Source organism: Leptodactylus fuscus, chromosome 3 (assembly GCF_031893055.1).
Source record: "Leptodactylus fuscus isolate aLepFus1 chromosome 3, aLepFus1.hap2, whole genome shotgun sequence".
Lineage (NCBI taxonomy): Eukaryota > Metazoa > Chordata > Amphibia > Anura > Leptodactylidae > Leptodactylus > Leptodactylus fuscus.
In genome coordinates, this window is record NC_134267.1 from 168,920,679 (window position 1) to 168,942,121 (window position 21,443).

General features: G+C 37.5%; 1 protein-coding gene across 1 annotated transcript in view; it reads right to left on the reverse strand.

The window, feature by feature from the left end:
* Positions 1–21,443, reverse strand: part of SMC4 (structural maintenance of chromosomes 4) — a 39,738-nt gene that overhangs the window by 13,866 nt on the left and 4,429 nt on the right. The window contains exons 6-11 of the mRNA XM_075268729.1: positions 8,912–9,076; positions 8,226–8,353; positions 6,218–6,358; positions 5,983–6,133; positions 5,647–5,811; positions 2,902–3,135 (exon numbers count right to left, since the gene is read on the reverse strand). Of these exons, the coding sequence (XP_075124830.1) occupies positions 2,902–3,135; positions 5,647–5,811; positions 5,983–6,133; positions 6,218–6,358; positions 8,226–8,353; positions 8,912–9,076 (984 nt within the window). The remainder of the gene's footprint in view (positions 1–2,901; positions 3,136–5,646; positions 5,812–5,982; positions 6,134–6,217; positions 6,359–8,225; positions 8,354–8,911; positions 9,077–21,443) is intronic.

Consider the following 21,443-nt stretch of genomic DNA (forward strand, 5'->3'; position numbering starts at 1 on the left):
AAAACACAATGAATACCTATTATATATAAATTAGCCCTCATTTTCTGTAGAAAGAACAAAACGTTATTAGCCACTTAGTAAATAAGAGGCAATTTAACTATAATCTTCCTGGGGGCCATATCTTTTGAACAGGTGGACAAATTTAACGTCTTCCTGACATTACGGCAGATGCCAGGTGTTTGACTATGGCAGCCGCCTGGGAGCTGACCGAGGCACCATTTTGCCGGTGATCGCCAGCGCCTGGAGCAAGCACCAGGGCCGACGTCACGTTGGCATGACAGCCGGGAGCCTTGAAAAGGCTCCCTGGCCTGTCTGCAGTGATTTTCTTTTGCAGGCTGCTCTATGTAGCCTTCAAAATAAATGACTATTTTTTTTGCAATGCATTAGCATTGTTATGACTGCATTGCATTAGTGAGCAGACCCCTAGGGGGTCTAATAAATGCAAGAAATTTTTTTTTTTTTTATTTAAAAGTATTTAATTTTTTTTTTTTTTTAAATCACCCCTTTTCCCTAGAACACATAAAAGCACTTAAAGGGGTATTCCCATGTACATAATTATTTTTAAATTTGTAGATAATTAAAATTTAAACATTTTTGCAAATATAAGTAATTAACCATTTAGCGGAGTTTGAAAGATTTTCTCTAAATATCTTTTGGTCACAGTCTTGTCTTGATCGGTGGCCATGGATACGACCAGGAATGCAGGAACTTTCTAAGGGCAGAAAATCAGCCACGATTTCCTTATTCTGTCCGGGATATCTTCTGATACATGTAGTGTCCCTGTCTAATGACCCAGCTACAATAAGAAAATCATAGCTGGGTTCCTGACAAGTCCTAGAGCATAAAAAGTTTCTGCATTAGTGGTCGTAACCATTCGCATCTGATCAAGACAACAGACTCTCACCACTAAGAAAGTTAAGAAAAAAATCTTTAAAACTTTGCAAAATTTTTAATTACTTATATTTGCAAATATGTTTAACTTTTAATTATCTACAAATATAGATATGATTATGTACATGGGAATACCCCTTTAAACAACTGTGAAACACATACATATTAGGTATCCCTGTGTCCAAAACACGCGCGCACACAAATCTATAAAAAAAATAAATAAAAAAATTTCTATACAGTAAATGCCATAGCGGGGGAAAAAAAGTCAAAAGTGCCAAGCCGCCATTTTTTCATTGTTTTGCCTATGATAAAAATTTGAATAAAAAAAAAAGATCAAAGCAAAAGCAATTATACAAAATGGTAGAAATAAAAAGTACACCTGACCCCGCAAAAAAGACGCCCTATACATCCCCGTATACGGAAGTATAAAAAAGTTACAGGTGTCAGAATATGGTGACTTTAAAAAAATAAATAAATTTTGGCAAAGTTTTGGATTCTTGTTAACCACTTCCGGACCACTATACGTCCAGGTACGTGCCGGTACGTCCTGACAGAACACAGCTATTGCACAAGATCGTGCAGCTGCTTTCACTGGGAGCCGGCTGTAACTACAGGACCCAGATCAACTCTGTATACTGTGTATACAACGTGCAGGAGGCTGGATTCCTCCTACAACTGGGGCTAAATGTACCAGCCCCAGTTGCAGGGGAAACCAGCCACCCTAACAAAGAAAAAAAAGTGATCAGATGTCCCCAAAGGTCTCTTACGACCTTATGGGTACACCATCTGGAAAAAGAAAAAAAAAAAAAAAAAAAAAAGTGTGTATATATATATATATATATATATATATATATATATATATATATATATATATATATATATATATATATATATATATATATATATATCCAAAAAAATTACAAAAAAAAAAAAGTAAATTAAAAAAAGTAAAATAATGCGCCAATAAAATGCCATTATTAAAGGTTATTAAATACCCCACCCCTGACAACACCATATAAAATAATTTACGTAATGGAGAGGGAAAACTATTTTATAAAGTTTTTCAGTAGCACATTGTGTTATTAAATAAAAAAATAAATAAATAAAAAAAAAAGAAAAGTGAAAAGCAGACACGATTTCCCTCCTATTTTGTTTATATATTCCCGGATATAATTTTTTTTTTTTTTTTTTTTTTAAATATATTCGAAAATAAAAAAAAAACATAAAAATAAAGCCCTATGTGTCCACGAAAAAAAGATGCAGAAATTAGTTGAATGAGACTTATGAGAAAAATTTTACAGCCCTCAAAACTGCACATACAAAATAAACCGAAAATGAATTGGCCCGGTACTGAAGTGGTTAAGGGGTTAAAATGTAAATAAAACCATCCTCGGAATCGTACCGAAACATAGAATACAGGTGACATCTCATTTTAGCTGCATAGTGAATGCCGTAAAAATGAAGCTCGTAAGAAAGTTGTACAAATGCACTTTATCTACAAATCCACCCCATTCTGAATTGATTTTTTTTTTTTCCAGTTTCCCAGTATATTGTACAGAATAAATAACAGCGGCATCATGAAGAAAAATTTGTCCCGCAAACATTAAGCCCTCATATGGCTGAGAGCAGAAAGTTAAAAAAAAAAAAAAAAAAAAAAAAAAAAAAAAAAAAAGTCGTTGGCAGGAAGGGGTTAAAAAATAAAAAGCCAAATTAATAAAGGGCACAGCAAGAAACGAGGCATGTCATTTAGCAGTTTGTACTTTATAACAGACCCTCTAAGCATTAGGATACATTTCTACATCCAGGATTTTAGAGCATTTTTATGCCATAATTTGGAGTGGATTTATGAAAAAAAAACCAAAAACCCGCACATTGCTTTGGCTTCAGAAAACTGCACCAGAAAACCTAATCACTTAAACTCAGTGAGAAACATCAGAGGATAATCACTCAACAGAAGCCCTAACATTATCAGAACCTTCCTTGACAGTTAGCAAAAAAATAAAAACAAACCTTTTTAAGGTCTTCCTCCGACTTTGGCAGCTTCACCTCCAATTCTTTTACTGCAGTTTTTCTCTCCTTCAGTGTAGTTGCAGTCGTGTTTAATGCTTCCTTAGCTTTATTGAGCTGGGACAATGCTGTATTATGACGACTCAAATAAATGTCAAGCTCAGATTGTGCCACGTCCATCTTTGAACGGGTTTCATTCACACTCTTGTTCAACTCCATCAGTTCTTTCTCTTTTACCTAATTGCAGATTGATACAGAGTAGAGCAATTTTAATACAAGTTTGTATATTACATAAAGGATACCCTACAATCTTCTACAAGGAAACTAGCTCTTCCTAAACATATAGAATACTAAACCATTAAACAATGCAATGTTACGGTCTATTTACATCACATTTTTTGCATCCATTTAACAAATCCAAAAATCTGCAGCAAATAGATGGCTATTCATTTACAGAGAGATCCGGGTATATGTTTTTGTATCTGCTAAACGGATGTAAAAGACGTGATGTGAATGGAGCCGTACAATGTACTGAAAAACTGACCAACACAAAAAAATCTAAATATTAATGAATCTTTTAATTTAATAATCTACAGACAATAAAGCATACATAGGCAAGTGCTTTAATGCAGACCAGCTTTTATGGAGCAGGAGGACATAACATTTAACAGACCAGAAATAAACTGAACATGGTGATAGAGATGTAGCAGATTGGTTGAACTTCTGCAGAATGATCTCTTATCACAGAAGACAACAAAAACCATAGAAAAATAATAAAATTTATATAGCGCCAACATATTCCGCAGCGCTGTACAATTTGTAGGGTTCAAATACAGACAGATACATAACAAAGAACTTCATTTCACACAATGGGACTGAGGGCCCTGCTCGCAAGAGCTTACAATCTATGAGATAGAGGGGGTGACACAAGAGGTAGCAGGGGCAGCATTGCTTATACAGTATTCAGACAATTTTGTAATAAAGGTGACTGTCATTACACAAACAAAACCTTATGAGCCATCACTAGTAGTGTCCTGTAACATGTGGATGGAGCTTGGACAAATAAAGTTAGCCTGAAAAGACATCATATCATGTGGGGTAATGTGGGAGCGGGGACAGAGGAAGGTTACATTTTGGGGATTCTAATTATAGCACGGAAGGGTTTACGTTAGAAATTGTGATAGGCCTGTCTGAAAAGATGTGTCTTTAGTTTGCGTTTGAAACTGTAGAAATTGGGAGTTGATCTGATTGTCTGGGGTAGAGCATTCCAGAGAAGTGGTGCAGCTCGGGAGAAGTCTTGTATACGAGCGTGGGAGCTTCTGATAATAGAAGATGTAAGTGTTAGGTCATTGAGTGAACGGAGAACACGGGTTAGGCGGTAGACAGAGATGAGGGAGGAAATGTAGGGAGGTGCAGCATTATGGAGAGCCTTGTGGATGAGGGTGATAACTTTATATTTTATTCTATAATGAATAGGCAGCCAATGTAGTGACTGGCACAGACCGGAGGCATTGCTGTAGCGTCTAGCCTGATAGATGAGCCTGGCCGCTGCATTCAGAATAGATTGTAGAGGGGAGAGTTTAGTGAGGGGAAGACCGATTAGTAAGGAGTTACAGTAGTCAAGGCGAGAATGAATCAGAGAGACAATAAGTGTCTTTAGTGTATCTCTGGTGAGGAAAATGTTTTTCCCATAACTCTTCAGTGTTTTTGCTTGTCTTTAGCAATAATATATCACACTGCAGCAGTGTACAGAAGTCTGTTAATGAAGTTGAGTTCTGATCTTGACAAAGAACTATATAAAAATACATATGTAAGCAGAGAATCTGCGAGACTACAGTAGATATAGGCAGTCAGGACGTGTTGAGGAGGAGGTCTTTCAGAGTACAAGCAAAGGAGGGCGTTTCAGAGGTATGATGCGGGGGGTGCTCGCTGGCCCTAGGGAACACCCAGGGTGCTCGGTGAGCCTCATTTGCATATATTATTTACCCGTTTTTTCCTACGGTGTGTTTGTGTGTGTGGGGTCTTTTTAGAGGCTATTCATGCATAAGTTTACTTCAGAATCACTTTACTAAATGATAGAATCCCTTTAACATTTAAATAGGTTTACACCACTCACACTGGGTTCACACCAGCGTTCCATCTCAGTTTTCAGGTTTCCGTCTTCTGCACGCAGAAGACGGAAACCTGTCATGCCGAATCCGGCCGTGAGAGCCGGGGAGAGTTTTATGCGCTCCGCAGCTAAACATTTTTTTTTTTTATAAACCGGACACAGAGTACTGCATGTCCGAGACTGTGTCCGGTTTTAAAAAAAACAAACGGTTTCGCCGTGGAGAGCATAAAACGCTCACCGGCGCACAGGGACGGAGACTTTTCAAGCCCATTCAAATGAATGGGCTTGAAACATGCCGACATGTTTCCGTCTCCTGCCCCTGTTTTATGCAGGAAACGGAAACCTGCAGAACGGAGTACAGGCACAGATGTGAACGAGCCCTTAGAAATAATCAAATCCTGACCAAGCTGTTACATTGCTGCTAATGAACACTTATTACGTTATAACATAAGTGTAGACATTACTGTAGAAGTAAGTTCAATTTTTCTAGACAATAAGAATTCTCATAGATCTTTTCAGGTACATTGGCTACTTGAATCCTATAACCATATGTGAATACCATTTGCATTGCCAATTTTTTACTTTTTTGGAACATATCGCCTAGGTAAAAATATTAAGAAAAAAAAAAAGTTACAAACCTCCTTTTCCTCTTGTAAACCTTGGGTTTCTTTTTTAAGACTATCCATAACTTGCTTCAGCTTTTCCTCCTCCTTTTCTTTCTGCTTTTCAAGAACTTCTTTATTTTTGCTTGCCTCCTCAATGATCTTCTGGCTGTTAGCAGGGACACCTCTTAATTCCTCCACCTGAAGAAAACAATTTATTAATTTCATTTACAGTCCTATATGAAAAGGAAGACCCTCATTCTTTATCTCCCAATTGAATTGCCGTTACAATCTAGAACATCTTTTTGGAGAATGGTTAAGCCCATATGCCATGGAGGGATAAGTGAAATCCAGAGTTTAGTTAAACATTACCTTTTCCTTGTCTTTTTGAAGCTGCTTCTGTAGCTTTTTCACTTTGCTCTTAGCATGCTTCAGCTTTTCACGTACATCAACATCTTGCAAATCCAACTGAGTAAATTTTTCCCTATTCTCCTCAATAAACTTGGTGATTTTATTTATTTGCCTTCATGAGGAAATAAACCCAAAAATTAATCAAATAATAATTGCAGTATCATACATAAGCCAAACAAACGAAATAAAGTTTTACTTTTCAACATCTTTCAAAGCTTTATTCTTCTCTTTCATTTCTTCAGAGAGTGAAGCACTTTTTTCATTGATTTCTTTAGTGTCTACTTGAATTTTCTCTTTTTGAGCTTCCATATCCTGAGTACGTTTCTGTAAATCATGTCTGGCAAACAACAACAAAAAAAAAGTTAAGTTATTGGTCACAACGCTGCAATGACTTAAAAATATTGCAAAATATAAGACAAAAACTCTAAACAAGTCTAATCCCTTAGAAGGGTTATTTCCACCCGTAGGATCATATTTAAACTTGCAGCTCAAGGCTAAGGCCCTCATAATGCAGAAACGCATCTTATTTTGTTGCGTTTTTTTGAGCAACGTGGGATCTTAGCCTAAATGGGGTTTTCCAAGCAATTTTTTATTTTATTTTTAAAAAGGGTCTATTAGTGCTATTAATGGGTTAAAAGTACACCCATATACTTTCAGCAATGTTTGGAGGGATTTCTAGGTTTCTGTTGGAGCTCCTGACATCTACTGCATTTGTTTACAGGGTGTTAGCTTCCTCCTATGTAGTTTCAGGTGTAGTTTTCACCCTACCTCAACAGTTATTGCTCCTCCCAACTCTCACTCCGTTACACCCCCCTATCTCCCAAGCTAAACTATCTTAGCCACTACTAAGCCCCCCGCTGTATTATACTTACCTATCTTCCGCTTTAGGAGACAGCGCCTCCTTTCTCTTTCACTGTACGCAGGCTGGAGTGGCTGTGCACAGACCAGAAGTACCTGTGAGGCCTGTGCAGTAGAGATGGAGTGCCAGTAAAATACTGGTGACCTTCCATTTCGAACTGGATTATCAGAAAGTATGGGTAATTATACATTATTTTTAATACAAGTAAATTAGACAGGGGGAGGGGGGTACACTTTAGGGGTTAATTAGTATTTTATCCCACACAACCCCTTTGACCCAACTGAAGTGTTTTACCCAATACATTGCCTTATCTATAATCTTCTCTGTGCTTACAGCTCATTTCTCAGTGCCAGATCACCTCTCTGGAAAGGATAACGGTTCAATCCCTGTTCCTGACCACCTATACTCTATTGTCTTTCTCTGTAAAGTGCTCTCTGCTACTGAGCCCTGATAAGGCCTCAAACAGTTGGTTGATAGGTACCTCCATTACCTCTATTCAAGTTCAGAGATAACCAGTTTAGAACAAGCAAACTATCCATCTCAGAGACTGGCCTGCCTAACACGCTAATAAAACCAGGAAGTTGAGGGGAGTAGAGATAGGGTAACAAGTTAAATCCCAAGATGGGAAAACCCCTTTAATACCACAGTCACTTTGGTCCCCTTTCACATTATACATGGAGAAATGTAATAGTAGTGATCAAATGGTGGAATTTTCATGTAGATTTCATGGCACATCCTGCGCATGACTCCACATGAAAGCCACCTGAAGTTTTCCTCATCGTTTTCAAGGGATTCTACTCTGCAGTTTGCAAAGACAAAGAAAAAGGGAAGGGGGAGGGAAGAAGTAGTGTGATGAGATGTTCTAGGGAAATGCTCTTCTTGAACTTAGAGGAGGCAGCCAGTATGTATAATGTACAGCGGAACTGAAAATCTGTTACTTTGTCAAAGAAAAGATGGTCTGGCCATCTACAGACACTGTGCATACTGTGAGAAGTCAGTATTACCAACAACCATTTTGGTCCACATATGCAGTTCTCACAATTTGCAGTGTGCACCCTTAAATTATGGATTTTCCATAATCTGACAACATTAAAGTGACATTATGCGACTATATAAAGAAACTCCCCTTACAAGGGTAAGGCAACAGTCAGCTGTCAATATATTGATCTATTTCTGCAAGGAATGACACAATGCACATATGATATTCTGGAACATACTTTCTCATATTTCATGGGCATGCAGGAGTTTACTAAAACAGACATTTTAGAAGTTGTGGCAAGTCAGTTTTAAGTATGAACCACAATGGCCCAGGTTTTATTTTCTTATAATCTATTATGTCACTTACATGTAATACTGGCAGATCTGATTCTTCTTTTTGAAGGCTTCATTCTCCAAAGTAAGAAATTCAATGGCTTTATTTTTCTCGCCTTCTAATGCATCCTTTTCTTTTTCTACTAGTTTCACTCTATTGAGCTTTTCAGAAGGAGACAAAAATGTAGCTATAAAAACAGTATTTTCTGCTTATAGAATTCAGTGTTTAAGCAGCTATTTTATCTAAAGATCTTTTTACCCTGGATTTCCACCCAAGAGCATAGCATGTGTTTCTATATTGCAGCCATTTCCATTAGTTCATATAGATATAGGTCTTGTAAAAGATAAAAGTCTGGCACATAGATTGCAAAAATTTTCAACTGCAAAATAAGGCCAATTTCTTTCTTTTTTAATTTAGATTGTGAGCCCCACATAGGGATCATAATGTATTTTTTTTTTCCTATCAGTATGTCTTTGTAGAATGGGAGGAAATCCACTCAAACACAGGGAGAACATACAAACTCCTTGCAGATGTTGTTCCTGGCGGGATTCGAACCCAGGACTCAAGTGCTGCAAGGCTGCAGTGCTAACCACTGAGCCACCGTGTTGCCCCAAGGCCAATTTCTGAAGGGTTCACAGGCGCATTGCATTTCTAAGTATAACTGAGATCAGTACAGTAGAGTAACAAAGCTGGTTTTAGTAGAGAAACCAAGGACTTACCTTTTCCCCTCTCTGCTGATTTAAGGCTTCTACTCTGCGACAAAGAAGTTCAATTGGCTCCTTTAACCTCTCTGAGCCAATAATGTCTTCTAAATATTCCAGCATACCTTCATCATGCTCAGTTTGTCCTTTTGGTTTCATCATTGCAATTTGTTCAACTTCACCCTATCAGATTAACATGAAGGAAGAGGTATATGAACTGAAGTACAAAATTAAAAAAACAAAAATGATTATATTTGGTTTACACAGCAACACACAACTTGTAGTACTGTACAGAGATTGATCACATCAGTCTTTGTTCCTAATGGTGCTTACAATCTAATTTCCCAAGGACACACACTGGGCCCAGTTTCATTACAAGCCAATTCTGATGCAATCTTTTTGTGCTTTGCAAACTTACTTGACACTACATTCCGAGTAACCTGAATATTGAGCACAGTTCTAAAAACAAAGTACAGTGTAGTTCCCCAACACAAATCCCGATATAAACACCAAGCAAGATGCATATTTACACGTTTTCCCAAGGAATTGCTGGAAAGAACATCAAGAATTTTATTTAAAAAGGGAAATAATCAAATATTTAATTTTAGTTCCTTTAATTATTGTTCTATTATGATTAAAAGCAAACGTCCATATTAGATACTGTCACTTTTTATATGGTCTGTACTGCAGACGTGTCTGTGCTTTATGGTAGCAGCAATGGATGAGTGTAAATGATCAGAGAAATGTCAACAGACTAAGGGTAAATTCAGATGCAAGTTGCTTCAGTTTTACTTTGTGATTTATTTTTTTTGCCCTTCACATTTGACCTGTAGAAACCACATTCATAAGTGCAGTAAAACAACATCTGTTTAACATGGTTTTTAACTGCACAATCTGAATATACCCTAAATCTTTAAGAAAAATAAGAAGGAAGAAGAAAAATATATTTTTTTTTTATATATATACATATACCGTATTTTTCGGACTATAAGGCGCACTTTCCCCCCCCCAAATTTGGGGAGAAAATGAGGGTGCATCTTACAGTCCGAATGTGGAGGAGTGGAATTGCAACATCGCCATGCTGCTGCTGGCTTCCTGCAGGACAGGAGTGTAGTGATGCCGCAGGCCCTGGCACCTGTGTCGACGTCTAAAACTCTCCCCAGCATCCGTCGTTCTATTACAGCGGTTGCAGAGTCTGTAACAGCGGTCGCCATAGCAACCGGGTTTCCGCTATATGCGGAGGCCCGCATTCTAATTGTGGGCATAAAAACTTAAACACCCCCCTCCCCCCCCCCCAAAGTGTAAAATACCCCCCGGCGCCAGTCCCCACCAGCCCCATACCTGTAAAGTTGCAGGCCCGCTCCTGTGTGGCGATATCGCAGGAGCCGACCTGTTCTGGTGACAGCTGGGAGCCTACTGAAGGCTCCCAGGCCTGTCACTGCTATATTACTATTGTGGCTAGTCTATGACCATCCGCAATAGTAATGTGTAGAATCTCCCATAGACGGCAAAACACTCGTATTGCCGTCTACGGGACTTGCAATCAAATGATTGCGGGTTCAAGTCCCCTAGAGGGGGCTAATAAATAGTTATAAAAAAAAAAAAGAAAAAAAAAGTTCTGAATCACCTCCCTTGCCTAGAATACATATAAAAGTAGAAAATTATTGTGAAACACATACACATTAGGAATCCCTGTGTCCGAAAATGCCCGGTCTACTAATATTTTTTCTGTACGGTGAACGTCAAAATCAAAAGTGCTAAACCTGCCGGGTTTTTTTTCACCGTTTTACCTCTGATTTAAATAAATGGTGATCTAAGCAATAGACATTCCCCAAAATGGTATAACTAAAAAGTACATCTGAGCCCGGAAAAAAATGCTCTATGCATCCACGTACAGCTGCAGGGTCACCTGTCAATGTGGCCTTGCAGCTGTTGCAAAATTACAACTCCTATATATTAAATATTGTACCATTTTGCGCTTCAAAATTTTTCTCTCCCTATTCACCTCCTCTAAAACCTATATATATATATATATATATATATATATATATATATATATATATAGATAGATAGATAGATAGATAGATAGATATATATATATATACACACACACACACATACATATACACACACTATATCTGCTGTTTGAAGGATCATTACTTATCGTTTTGTACAAGATTTCCTTCCCCACCCCCAAGGCCTTTGCCTGACACAATAATAAAATAAAGTGACAAAAGTAAAGATAAGTAGAAATTCGTCTGGGACCCCGTATCATAAAAGGGAGAATTTTTATATAATCAATACAGACTAAAACACAAAACCTAATTTGCCCATATCTTTTATAATTTACATTACCCTGAGGTTTAGAGATTTAACATGGTCTGTTTATACCCCATCACCTTACCCATGCCTTTAACTTAGAGGGTGACAACTTGTCACAGCCGCGCCTAAATCGCCAATAGTAGAACGAAGTTTGTATATTGTGGAGTAATGCAGTGATTTTCAACCAGTGTGCCGCGGCACACTAGTGTGCCGTGACACATGGTCGGGTGTGCCGCGGGGAAAGTTCCCCAGACGCATGCCAAGATTGGCACGGGAGACCTATTTTGCTGGCACAGCAGCCAGTCCCCGTGTAAATGTAGACGGAGCGTCCCTTCACTGCTCTGCTAGCTAGAGCTGAGGTGTAGGACACGCCCCCTTCTCTCCCTGCCCACCAATCAGAGGTGAGCCTCTCACTGCACAGGATAAGGGACCTGCTGCTACATGTGAGGAGGAGCTCCTGCCGTCTGCAGCCCTGAATAGGAGAGGAGGAGAGGAAGCTGAACAAAGTGAAAGTAAAAGAAAACACCAGGTTAGTAACTATTCTTATGAATGTCAGGCATTTGGGGTTATTACTTTAGTTTTAGTAACTCCATGTGCCTCACATTAATAGCAATTAACCCCATCATGTCCCTCATATTAACTCCTGTGTGGCTCACATAAGAGTTAATAACATGTGTGACATATGGGGGTACTATATAATGAAGATATTTACTTAATTATCACCTCCATATGTCTCACATATCAGTATCCCTTATGTAAAGCACACAGGGGGTTAATGTGAGGGACATGATGGGGTTCACTGCTATTAATATGAGGCATATTGAGTTGTAACCTGTAATATACATGACCAGACTTTTTATACACAACTGTGGATAAGAGTACAGACCTATACATTTCTAAGGACCCATATATACAGCCATTCTTTTTGTGGCTGTGTATCTGAGTCAAATTGAAGAGCTGAAAATTATAGAACAGGTCCTATATCTGTCCTATACCTACCCTATATCTGTCCTATACATACCCTATATCTGTCTGCATTTGTGGCCCTGTCAATTAATTTTTAATGTTTATATCAGTGAAAACCACATGCGTGCCACTTGTATGCAGAAGGCGTAAGGCTGAGGCCCCACGTTGCATAAACGCAGCGTTTTTGTTGCAGATTTTGCGGCAGTTTATTTCAACCAAAGAATCAACCATTTAGAATCTATATTATTAACTATATGTATAATATGTACTGTTTTAGTGTCATTTTGTGCCATTTTGGTTGGTGGTGTGCCCCGGGATTTTTTAAGTGTAAAAAGTGTGCCGCGGCTCAAAAAAGGTTGAAAATCACTGGAGTAATGGAATAAGTAAAGTAGCAAAACCCAAAAGGTTTAATTCAAATAGTGACAAGAAATTCAAGCCGACGAACTAGAGCATAGAAGAAAAAAAAAAAATACACTCTATTGTGTACTTTTTACTTTGGAGTAGAGATGCTGACAAGCTTCCTTTTCCCACCTGAGTATTTAATTTCAATACATGGGAGGAGGGATAAATCCAGTCATCTAACTCAGTTGCGACTACTACACACACATATACTGTGTGTGATATTTATATATATATATATATATATATATATATATATATATATATATATATATATATACACACACACACACACACACACATATATATATATATATATATATATATATATATACATACACAAACATATACAAGAACAAAACACAGAAAAAACAACCACAAAAAACCCACACACCACATGTATTTTTGAGTGCACCAAAATGAGTAGATCCTACAAATATTGATGGGTACATCAATACCTTTAATAACGCTTTCCTGTTTTAATATGCTGTATGTTTGATTTCCTGCAATCTTTTGCTCTCAGCCATGTCTTTACTACTACATTTTTATCACTCCGTTATTTATGTTGTTGCTCTTATCCTACAGTTGTTTCAGTGAAAGAGTAAAGGGATAAAAAAAAAAAAAACTCAATATATATCAGCTAAATCTAGGAAAAACACAAAAAAAACCTGTTAAAATTCAATTCTTTATGCTTTAAGATATTAAGCATATAGCAGCACATTGAGGCCAACATTGCATATGCAATGCCTAACGGACCAAATAGCATAAAAGTCAGCGCCCATTTACATGGTTATTTTGGGCACAACCAAAGATCACTGGCTCCTTCACAAATGTTAGCTTAGGGAGGTGCATTGTCAGGAATGTCACAATGCAACTACATTCACATACATAAGTGAAGGAGTCACAGCGTGACCCAGTGATTTTTGGTTGGGGCAAAAGTCACCATGTAGTCCTAGCATTATAGTCTAGAAAACCCAATATCAGAACAACTTATAGCAAGAAACGCTAAACAAAGCAGGTTCAGCAGGGTTGGAAAGCCCAAGGATATTCATTGGATTTTGTTCATAGAAATCCATTCTCAAGATACAAGTCCTTTCAGCAATGATGCATATCAGGGTATATTAGCCAAGTGGGATGACACACCTCACGACATATAGAACACAATCCCCATCCACAGAAATACCAGTGTTACCACCCATTTGGCTAGTATACCCTAATCTGCATCAACACTAAAAGCGCTTATAGCTCTAACACCAAATTAGTTGAGCTCTCATTCGCTTTTTAAAACCTCTTTAACCCCTTTCAGACATTTGCCATAGTATTACAGCAGATATTGGGTTTTTAAACATGGAACTGAACAGCTACCATAGTCATTGGGTCTCTGCTGTATTATACTAATGCCGCAATGCCATTTTCCCGGGAGTGCTTGGGAGGATCGCAGGTCCGGAACCTATTGAAGGCTCTCAGACTGGTCTCATCATTCCTCCTATTACAGGCTGTTCTATGCAGCTTATAATAGAAGTTGTTGTATTTTGCAATGCTTTAGCATTCTAATGTTTTCTAGGGGTCTTAATATATAAAAATTTGTAATTAAAAAAAAAAAAAAAAATTTCAATCATCCTTTTTTCCTACAACCCATAAAATACATAAATAAGAACAAAAAAAAAAACAAAAAAAACCCCAACTCATTACACACACACACGGTATCTTTGTGTCTGAAAATGCCTTTTTACAAACGTCACAAAATACTTTTCCCATACTGTGAACACAATTGCATAGAGAAGGGGGGCACGAATTGATGCTTTAATTCGTTTCGTGTCTGACAATTTTTTTTTTTTTTGATGCAAAAAGATCAGTCTAACAGACATTCCGCAAAATTATATAACCAAAAACTAGATCTGATATTGAAAAAAAAAAAAAAAAAAAAAAAATCCAAACAAACCAAACTCTTTATTCATTCCATATGCATAAATTTAAGAAAGTTCTAGGAGTCAATATGGCGACTAAGCAAAAATTTGGCTTTTTCTTTTTTTTTTTTTTTGGGGGGGGGGGGGGAGGAGGAGTTTAAAGCATTAAATATACATGTAATATCCCAGGAATCATGCTGACCCATAGAATACAGGTAGCACATCATTAAAGTCGGACAGAGAACGCCATAAAAACAAAGCGCACTTGCAAAATAGTTTTATTCCCAATTCCCCATTCTGCATTTTATTCCTGGTTCCCAGTAATTTGTATGGAATATTAAATGGCACCATTATGAACAGTTTTTCTTACAAAATCAAGCCCTGATTTGGCTCTGTGAATGGGAGGGGTTATGGGGGTTTGGAGAGAAAAAAAGGGTGTTAAAAATAAATAAATAGAAGGGGGAGGGGAGGGAAATCAGATCAGGAAAGTTGCCTATTCCTACATAGTTTAAAGTAAATATAAAGTCACCTTGGCATCTTTCAGCTTCTCAGACTAAAAGTTTAGAAACCAAAATACAAGTAAAATAAAATTGTGTCACATTGTGGACCGACCAAATGCAGAATTCACTGTAGGCTGGGCTTATAAATAAATTTACAACTAGGCACTACCAATTGTGGGTGGCAAGACAGACTGCCAAGAAAGAATAATGTTCACAACAATTTATTTATAATTTTTAAGAGGAAAAAAAAAACCCACGTTGTAACAGAACAGTTATTGCATAGGGAATCTTCTTCAGAGAGATTGTAGGACAGGGTAGATTCGTTGTCACATGTCCCACAGCCAACCATTTGAACTGACTCTTATTAAAGCAGTTCCTCAAAGGATAAAGGAATTATGGGAATCGTAGTTCTTTATGTGGCAATACCACCTACAGCAAGCTCTGGCAGCATCAAAACAAGGGTGCAGCAAAGGGTCAAGCAAGATAATGAAAAGGATAAATAACTACTGATGTGTAAAAGGGATTTTTTTTTCCCCTCCATGAACCTAACCATATTTAAAACTGTAGACAATTAAAGTTAAAAACTTTTTTGCTGAGTTATAAAGATTTCTCTAACCATTTTAGTGCTGACAGTTGTCTTGATCAGGTGCCAATAGATACGACCATGAAAGCAGGAACTTTCTACCGACTGGCACATCACAGAAGCCATGATCTCCTTATTGTGGCTAACTTATCCTCTGATGCCTTTACGGTCCCTGCATGATAACCTGTCCACAATAAGGAAATCATGGCTGGGTTTCTGATAATTCTCAGACCATAGAAAGTTCCTGCATTCATGGTTGCAGCTATCAGCAACTGATGAAGACAAAAAATTGTCAACACTAACGCTAAGTTCCCACTAGTGTTTGGGTGTCCGTCCTTGGGGTCTGCTTGGAGACCCAAAAGACAGAAACCCTATCTGCTTAAAAACTGTATACCCACAGAAACCAACAGACTACTAATGGGGTCCGCGGGTTTTCTGACTCTCTCCAGTGATCTTAAGCGGAATGGGGGACGAAATCTCATGCAGAGACTCAAATGCTAGTTGTGAACCTAGTATAAGAGATAGTTAGAGAAAAATCTTTACAACTTTAAAGCTTAATAAACTACAAATTTAAATAGGATTATGTTCATAGGAAAAACCCTTAACCTTTTATTAATCAATTAATAGCTAAAAAAGAACAAGACATGTAACAACAAAATACAAAAGGTTTTCCAAGGAACAAAGTTTAGTATAAAATTTATAGACAATTGAATTTTTTTTTCACATACATACATATATATATATATATATATATCCTGATCATCTCTAACCATCTTATTGATGACGGTCTTGTCTTGATTGGTTGCCAATGGATACTACCATGAATAACAGGAACTGTCTATGGCCTGGAACTTGTTATAAACCCAGCCATGATTTCCTTAATGTGGCCGGGTTATCAGGTACGAGAACTACATGCATGAGAAGATAACTTGGCCACATTAAGGAAATCATGACTAGGTTTCTGACAAGAGCCAGACCACAGAAAGTTCCTACATTCGTGATCCATTGGCAACCTATTCCAATCCTGTTACCACTAAGGTTAGAGAAAATCTTTAAATATCTGCAAAATTTTAATAACTTATGTGTGCAACAAATGCTTAACTTTTAACTGTCTAAAAATGTAGCCAGGGTTGCGTTCATGGGAAAACCCCTTTAAACCACACCCCATTGTTGGACCAGGTGAACAAAGTTTCTAAAACCCACAATAAAAGCAACACACAGCATGTAGATCAGACTGAATTATACATTCAGTTTATTAAATCAGCCCCATTGTCTTATTTACCAGAACACAAGACTAAGCTACCCAATTTTTTTGTTGTAAATTCACAGCATGTCATTTTATGCTGCAGACTACAATTCATGGGGTGAATACTGGGGTAAACCTGCATATAACACAAATTATCCTACAGATTCACAATGAAATTTTGACACCGAAAATATATGCTGTATATGTGGGCCCAAACGTTGTAGTTTTCAACATGACCACCGGCACCTCCGGGGTTTCGTTACAAAATGTTGCTGATCGGCACCCCCCGCGCCGGTTTCGGGGGGTGCCGATGTTCGTAGGGGGCAGCCCGGGGTCTCATCAGTGACCCCGGGTCTGCCCCTTCACTTACCCCCTCCTCGCACCTGGCTGATCCTGCCGTAAATGAAGCTGTCAGCCTGTGCGTCTACACAGGCTGACAGCTTCCTATACAATGCAATACACGTGTAACACGTGTATTGCAGCGTATGTGTATTGAAGCAGTGATCAGCCGATCACTGCTTCAATTCCCCATGGGGACAGAAAAAAAAAAGTTACAAAAAAGTAAAAATAAAAAAGTTTAAATAAGTTTAAAATAAAATAGAAATAAATAAAGCCCCAAAAATCCCATTTTCCCCATATAAAATGTTTTATTATGTAAAATAAAGAAAAATAGAAAAAAAATTACATATTTGGTATCGCCGCGTCCGTAATAACCTGAACAATAAAATTAAAAAATTATTTAACCCGAATGGCGTAAAAAAAAAAAAACGTAGAAAACCGCACAAAATAATGATTATTCACCACCTTTTCATCAAATGGTCAGATGAAAACCAAAATGGTACCAATAAAAAGAAGAGGTGTTCCCGCAAAAAATAAGCCCTCAACCAGCTCTGTCTAGCGAAAAATAAAAATGTTATGCCTTACAGAAGATGGCGATGCAAAAATAATGATTTTTTTTCCTTAAATTGAATTTTATTCTGCACAAATAGCAAAGCATTAAAAAATAATATAAATGAGGTATCGCCGTAACCGTACCGACCCGCAGAATAAAGGTCACATGTTGCTTATGCTGTACGGGAAAAAAAATAAATGCTAAAAAGCAATGCCAGAATTGATGTTTCCTTTTACATCCCACCCAGAAAGAGTTAATAAAATGTAGTCAATAAGTTACAGGTCCCAAAATGGTGGCATTGAAAAGCACATCTAATACCGCAAACACCGAGCCCTCATATGGCCACATTGCCAGAAAATAAAAATAAAAATCTAGCTTGTACAATGTGAAGACAAAAACCCCAAATCATTAGGACATAAGTGGCTGCGACTAGAAGGAAATGTATAATCTGTGCGAGCGTTTTCAGGGGACACCCCATATTTAGAGCTTATGAGGGATAATACACCAGCGCTGATCCCCCAGAATGCCCCTCTTCCCCGTCCGTGTCATAGGAGCTAGTGGGAAAATAAAATAGGATTTGGTGTGCCCAATTTACTCCGCACAGCTTACACATTCACTTCGGGGTTTCTAATGCTCACTACACCACTTGATAAATTCTTTGAGGGGTGCAGTTTTCAAAATGGGGTCACTTTCTAGAGGTCTCCACTGTTTTGACACCTCAAGGGCTTTGTAAATGCGACATGGCTGCTGAAACTGATCACAGCCAGATCTGTCCTCTAAAAGCTCTTTGGCGCGCCTTCCCTTCTGCATCTCGCGGTGCGTCCATATATTAGTTTACACCCACAAGTGGGGTACTATGGTAGTCGGGAGAACTTGCCTAACAAATTATGGGATGCGTTTTCTCCTTTAACCCCTTGTGAATGTGCAAATTCTAGGGCTAAACGAAAATATTAGTAAAATAAATTCAAATTTGAAAATTTCACCTCCATTTTGTATTAATTCCTGTTAAGCACTTATAGGGTTAAACTACTAGGTATATGTTGTTTTGGCTTATTTAAGGGGTGCAGTTTTGAAAATGGGGTGATTTATGGGGGGGGGCTTTAATACAAGGGTCTTTCAAAACGCCTTCATAACTGGATTAGGCCCTTTAAAAAATGGGTTTTGGAAATTTCTTGAAAATTTTGAATATTGTTGTTTCACTTGTAAATCTTATAATGTCCGTAAAAATTAAAAGAGCGCCTAAAGTTTGATGCTGACATAAAGCAGAGATCTGGAACATGAGATTTATGATATAATTTTGGCGGTCTGATTATCTGTATGTAACGTACATCATTTCAAACTTTATAAAATGCATATTTTTCAAAATTTCCACCAAATTTCCAATTTTTTCATAATTAAACACAAAACATATCAACCAAAATTTACCACCAACATGAAGTACAATGTGTTATGAAAAAACAATCTTAAAATCACTTTGGTAAGTTAAAGCGTTCCAAAGTTATTGCCACATAAAGTGACATGTCAGTTTTGAAAAATCGAGCTTGGTCAGGAAGTCAAAAAGTGCCATCGGCGGGAAGGGGTTAAATACTGATCCAAAAGATTAATCTTTTATGGCATTAGAAGTTATATTTTGACAACATGAAAATATCTATGGTGCCAAATGGCCAAAATCATATTGACATAGGACTGACTGGTGGCCAAATGACTGAATAAGGAACTGGCCTAAAGCAAATTATTAGAAAAGCAAACAGTATTGATCAGAGAAAGTCTAGACTGATCAGTTTATCAGATTATACAGATTTACACTGAATAATTGGGATTATGAGCATGGAGAAGGACTGTTGTTGTAGATAAAGAAATTAAATTGAAAGTGGAAAAAGGAGAAAAAAAAAAAAAGCAGAGGTAAGGCCAACATACCTAAAACACTTAACCCACTTCCTGAATCCCTTAAGGTTAACCTCATTCATCTGTGAGAGAGGTGCAACTTTCATTAAAGTGTTACCACAAATGAAGTTGTAAACACCACAAGACACTTCATTTACTTATTTTCACAATTTCCGCAGAGGAAAAGATATTCAATGGAAAGGACTCAGAACTCATATTTAAAGTCACTAACAGCAAACTAAAGGTCACCAATACATCATTTATGCATAATAAGACTATAAGTAGCCAAAAAAATAAAATGAAGCACCATAACACATGGGAACCCCCCCCCCAACCATCCACTTATACAGTGCATGCCAACTAAGAGAGGGGGGGGGGGGGGAGCACAGCACTCTTAAACCAGTACACTACACCCATAAGGTTCTCCTCTTCAGGTAACTTTATAATAGGAAAGTTAATTTCTAGGAGTAGCAGAATAGACAAGCAGCACGAATGAAGCAATTCTTAATAAGACACATGATGTAAAGAGATTCTCCTAGCAAAGCAGTCAAAATATTCATGAAAAAACACAGGCAACAGAAAGCAATCCCAACAATGAGGGGCACTGAACATAAAAGTCTACACTCAGGGGGGGTAATAAGGCTGATAATGAAGGCAGACATTAGTTTTCTAGTACAGTTTACAAAATGAAAGCAAACAGCCTGGTTGGATGTGGTTATCTCTTCTCAGTGCCATATATTACTACAAGTATAGAAATCCTCAGTCCCATCATGTGACAATTGGGCATCAGCAGTGTATACCAAGTGGTTGGACTTGGACAATTATTACTATTATAAGCACAATGTGTTTTACGGTTATAAAGCCTTGTGGGTTGGAAGTAGTATTTTCAGCAGCTCCAGAACATGAGCATTAACCTGCAGATCAGTTCTGGGTGATATCATGTAATCAGGATTTTTTTTTTTTTTTTTTTTTAAATACCAAGCAAAGAAAAGCAGCGGTATCTGAAAGTTTCTGTATAGCACTGTGTTATCACCAATAAAACCTCACTTGTTTAACACTATATTTGTCTGCTAAGGAACAGTATACAGACAGACATGACAACTTGGCAATTTTACTTTGAATTGCCTTTTCTAAGGTGTAGTTGCGATGATCATAAAATAAGGCTTCTCAGTTACTAGAAGGGTCATACTATAGTTTCACAGTGTGTTGTATTCTTCTTCCAAGTATGTCAGTATCACTAGAATAGATAGGATATGCGCATCCAAAGAAAGTCTACAAACAACAAAATGCTATTGAATTCCCATCTGTGAGTGCTGTATGTGGATGTGTGGATTTCAAAGCAAAGGAATAAACACAATTAGGAAAGTTTATGGAAAGTAAGAAAAGTTTAAAAAGGAAAACTTCATAAAAACTTTCTTGGGGCTTCTTCAGACACTAATAGTTTTTAAATGCTTGCAAAAAAATGCTTTGCAATTCAGGTGTTTTTAAATGGTTTATATACAAGCGTATGAGGTGTATTTGTGCTTATTTAATTTTGAACTGTTTTTCTCTTGTTTTTTCAAAGACCAATATAAAGGCCTAGATCATAAGTGCAGGGGAAGGGGGAAATGGAGAATGCCACCTACCAAAAAAAAAACAAAAACAAAAAACCCTCCACCATAAACGAAACACTTTGCATGTAGCGTTATATATTTATACAGACTTTGTAGTAACATCTCAATATAACTTTTTTGAGAACAGAAATCACAAGAAAAATCTGATGTTTTTCAGAAAATGCTGTGTGTGTGAAATAAGTCTAATGCTTCAAATTTCCAGAATGTGGGGAATAAAATTGTAAACTTAACACACAAA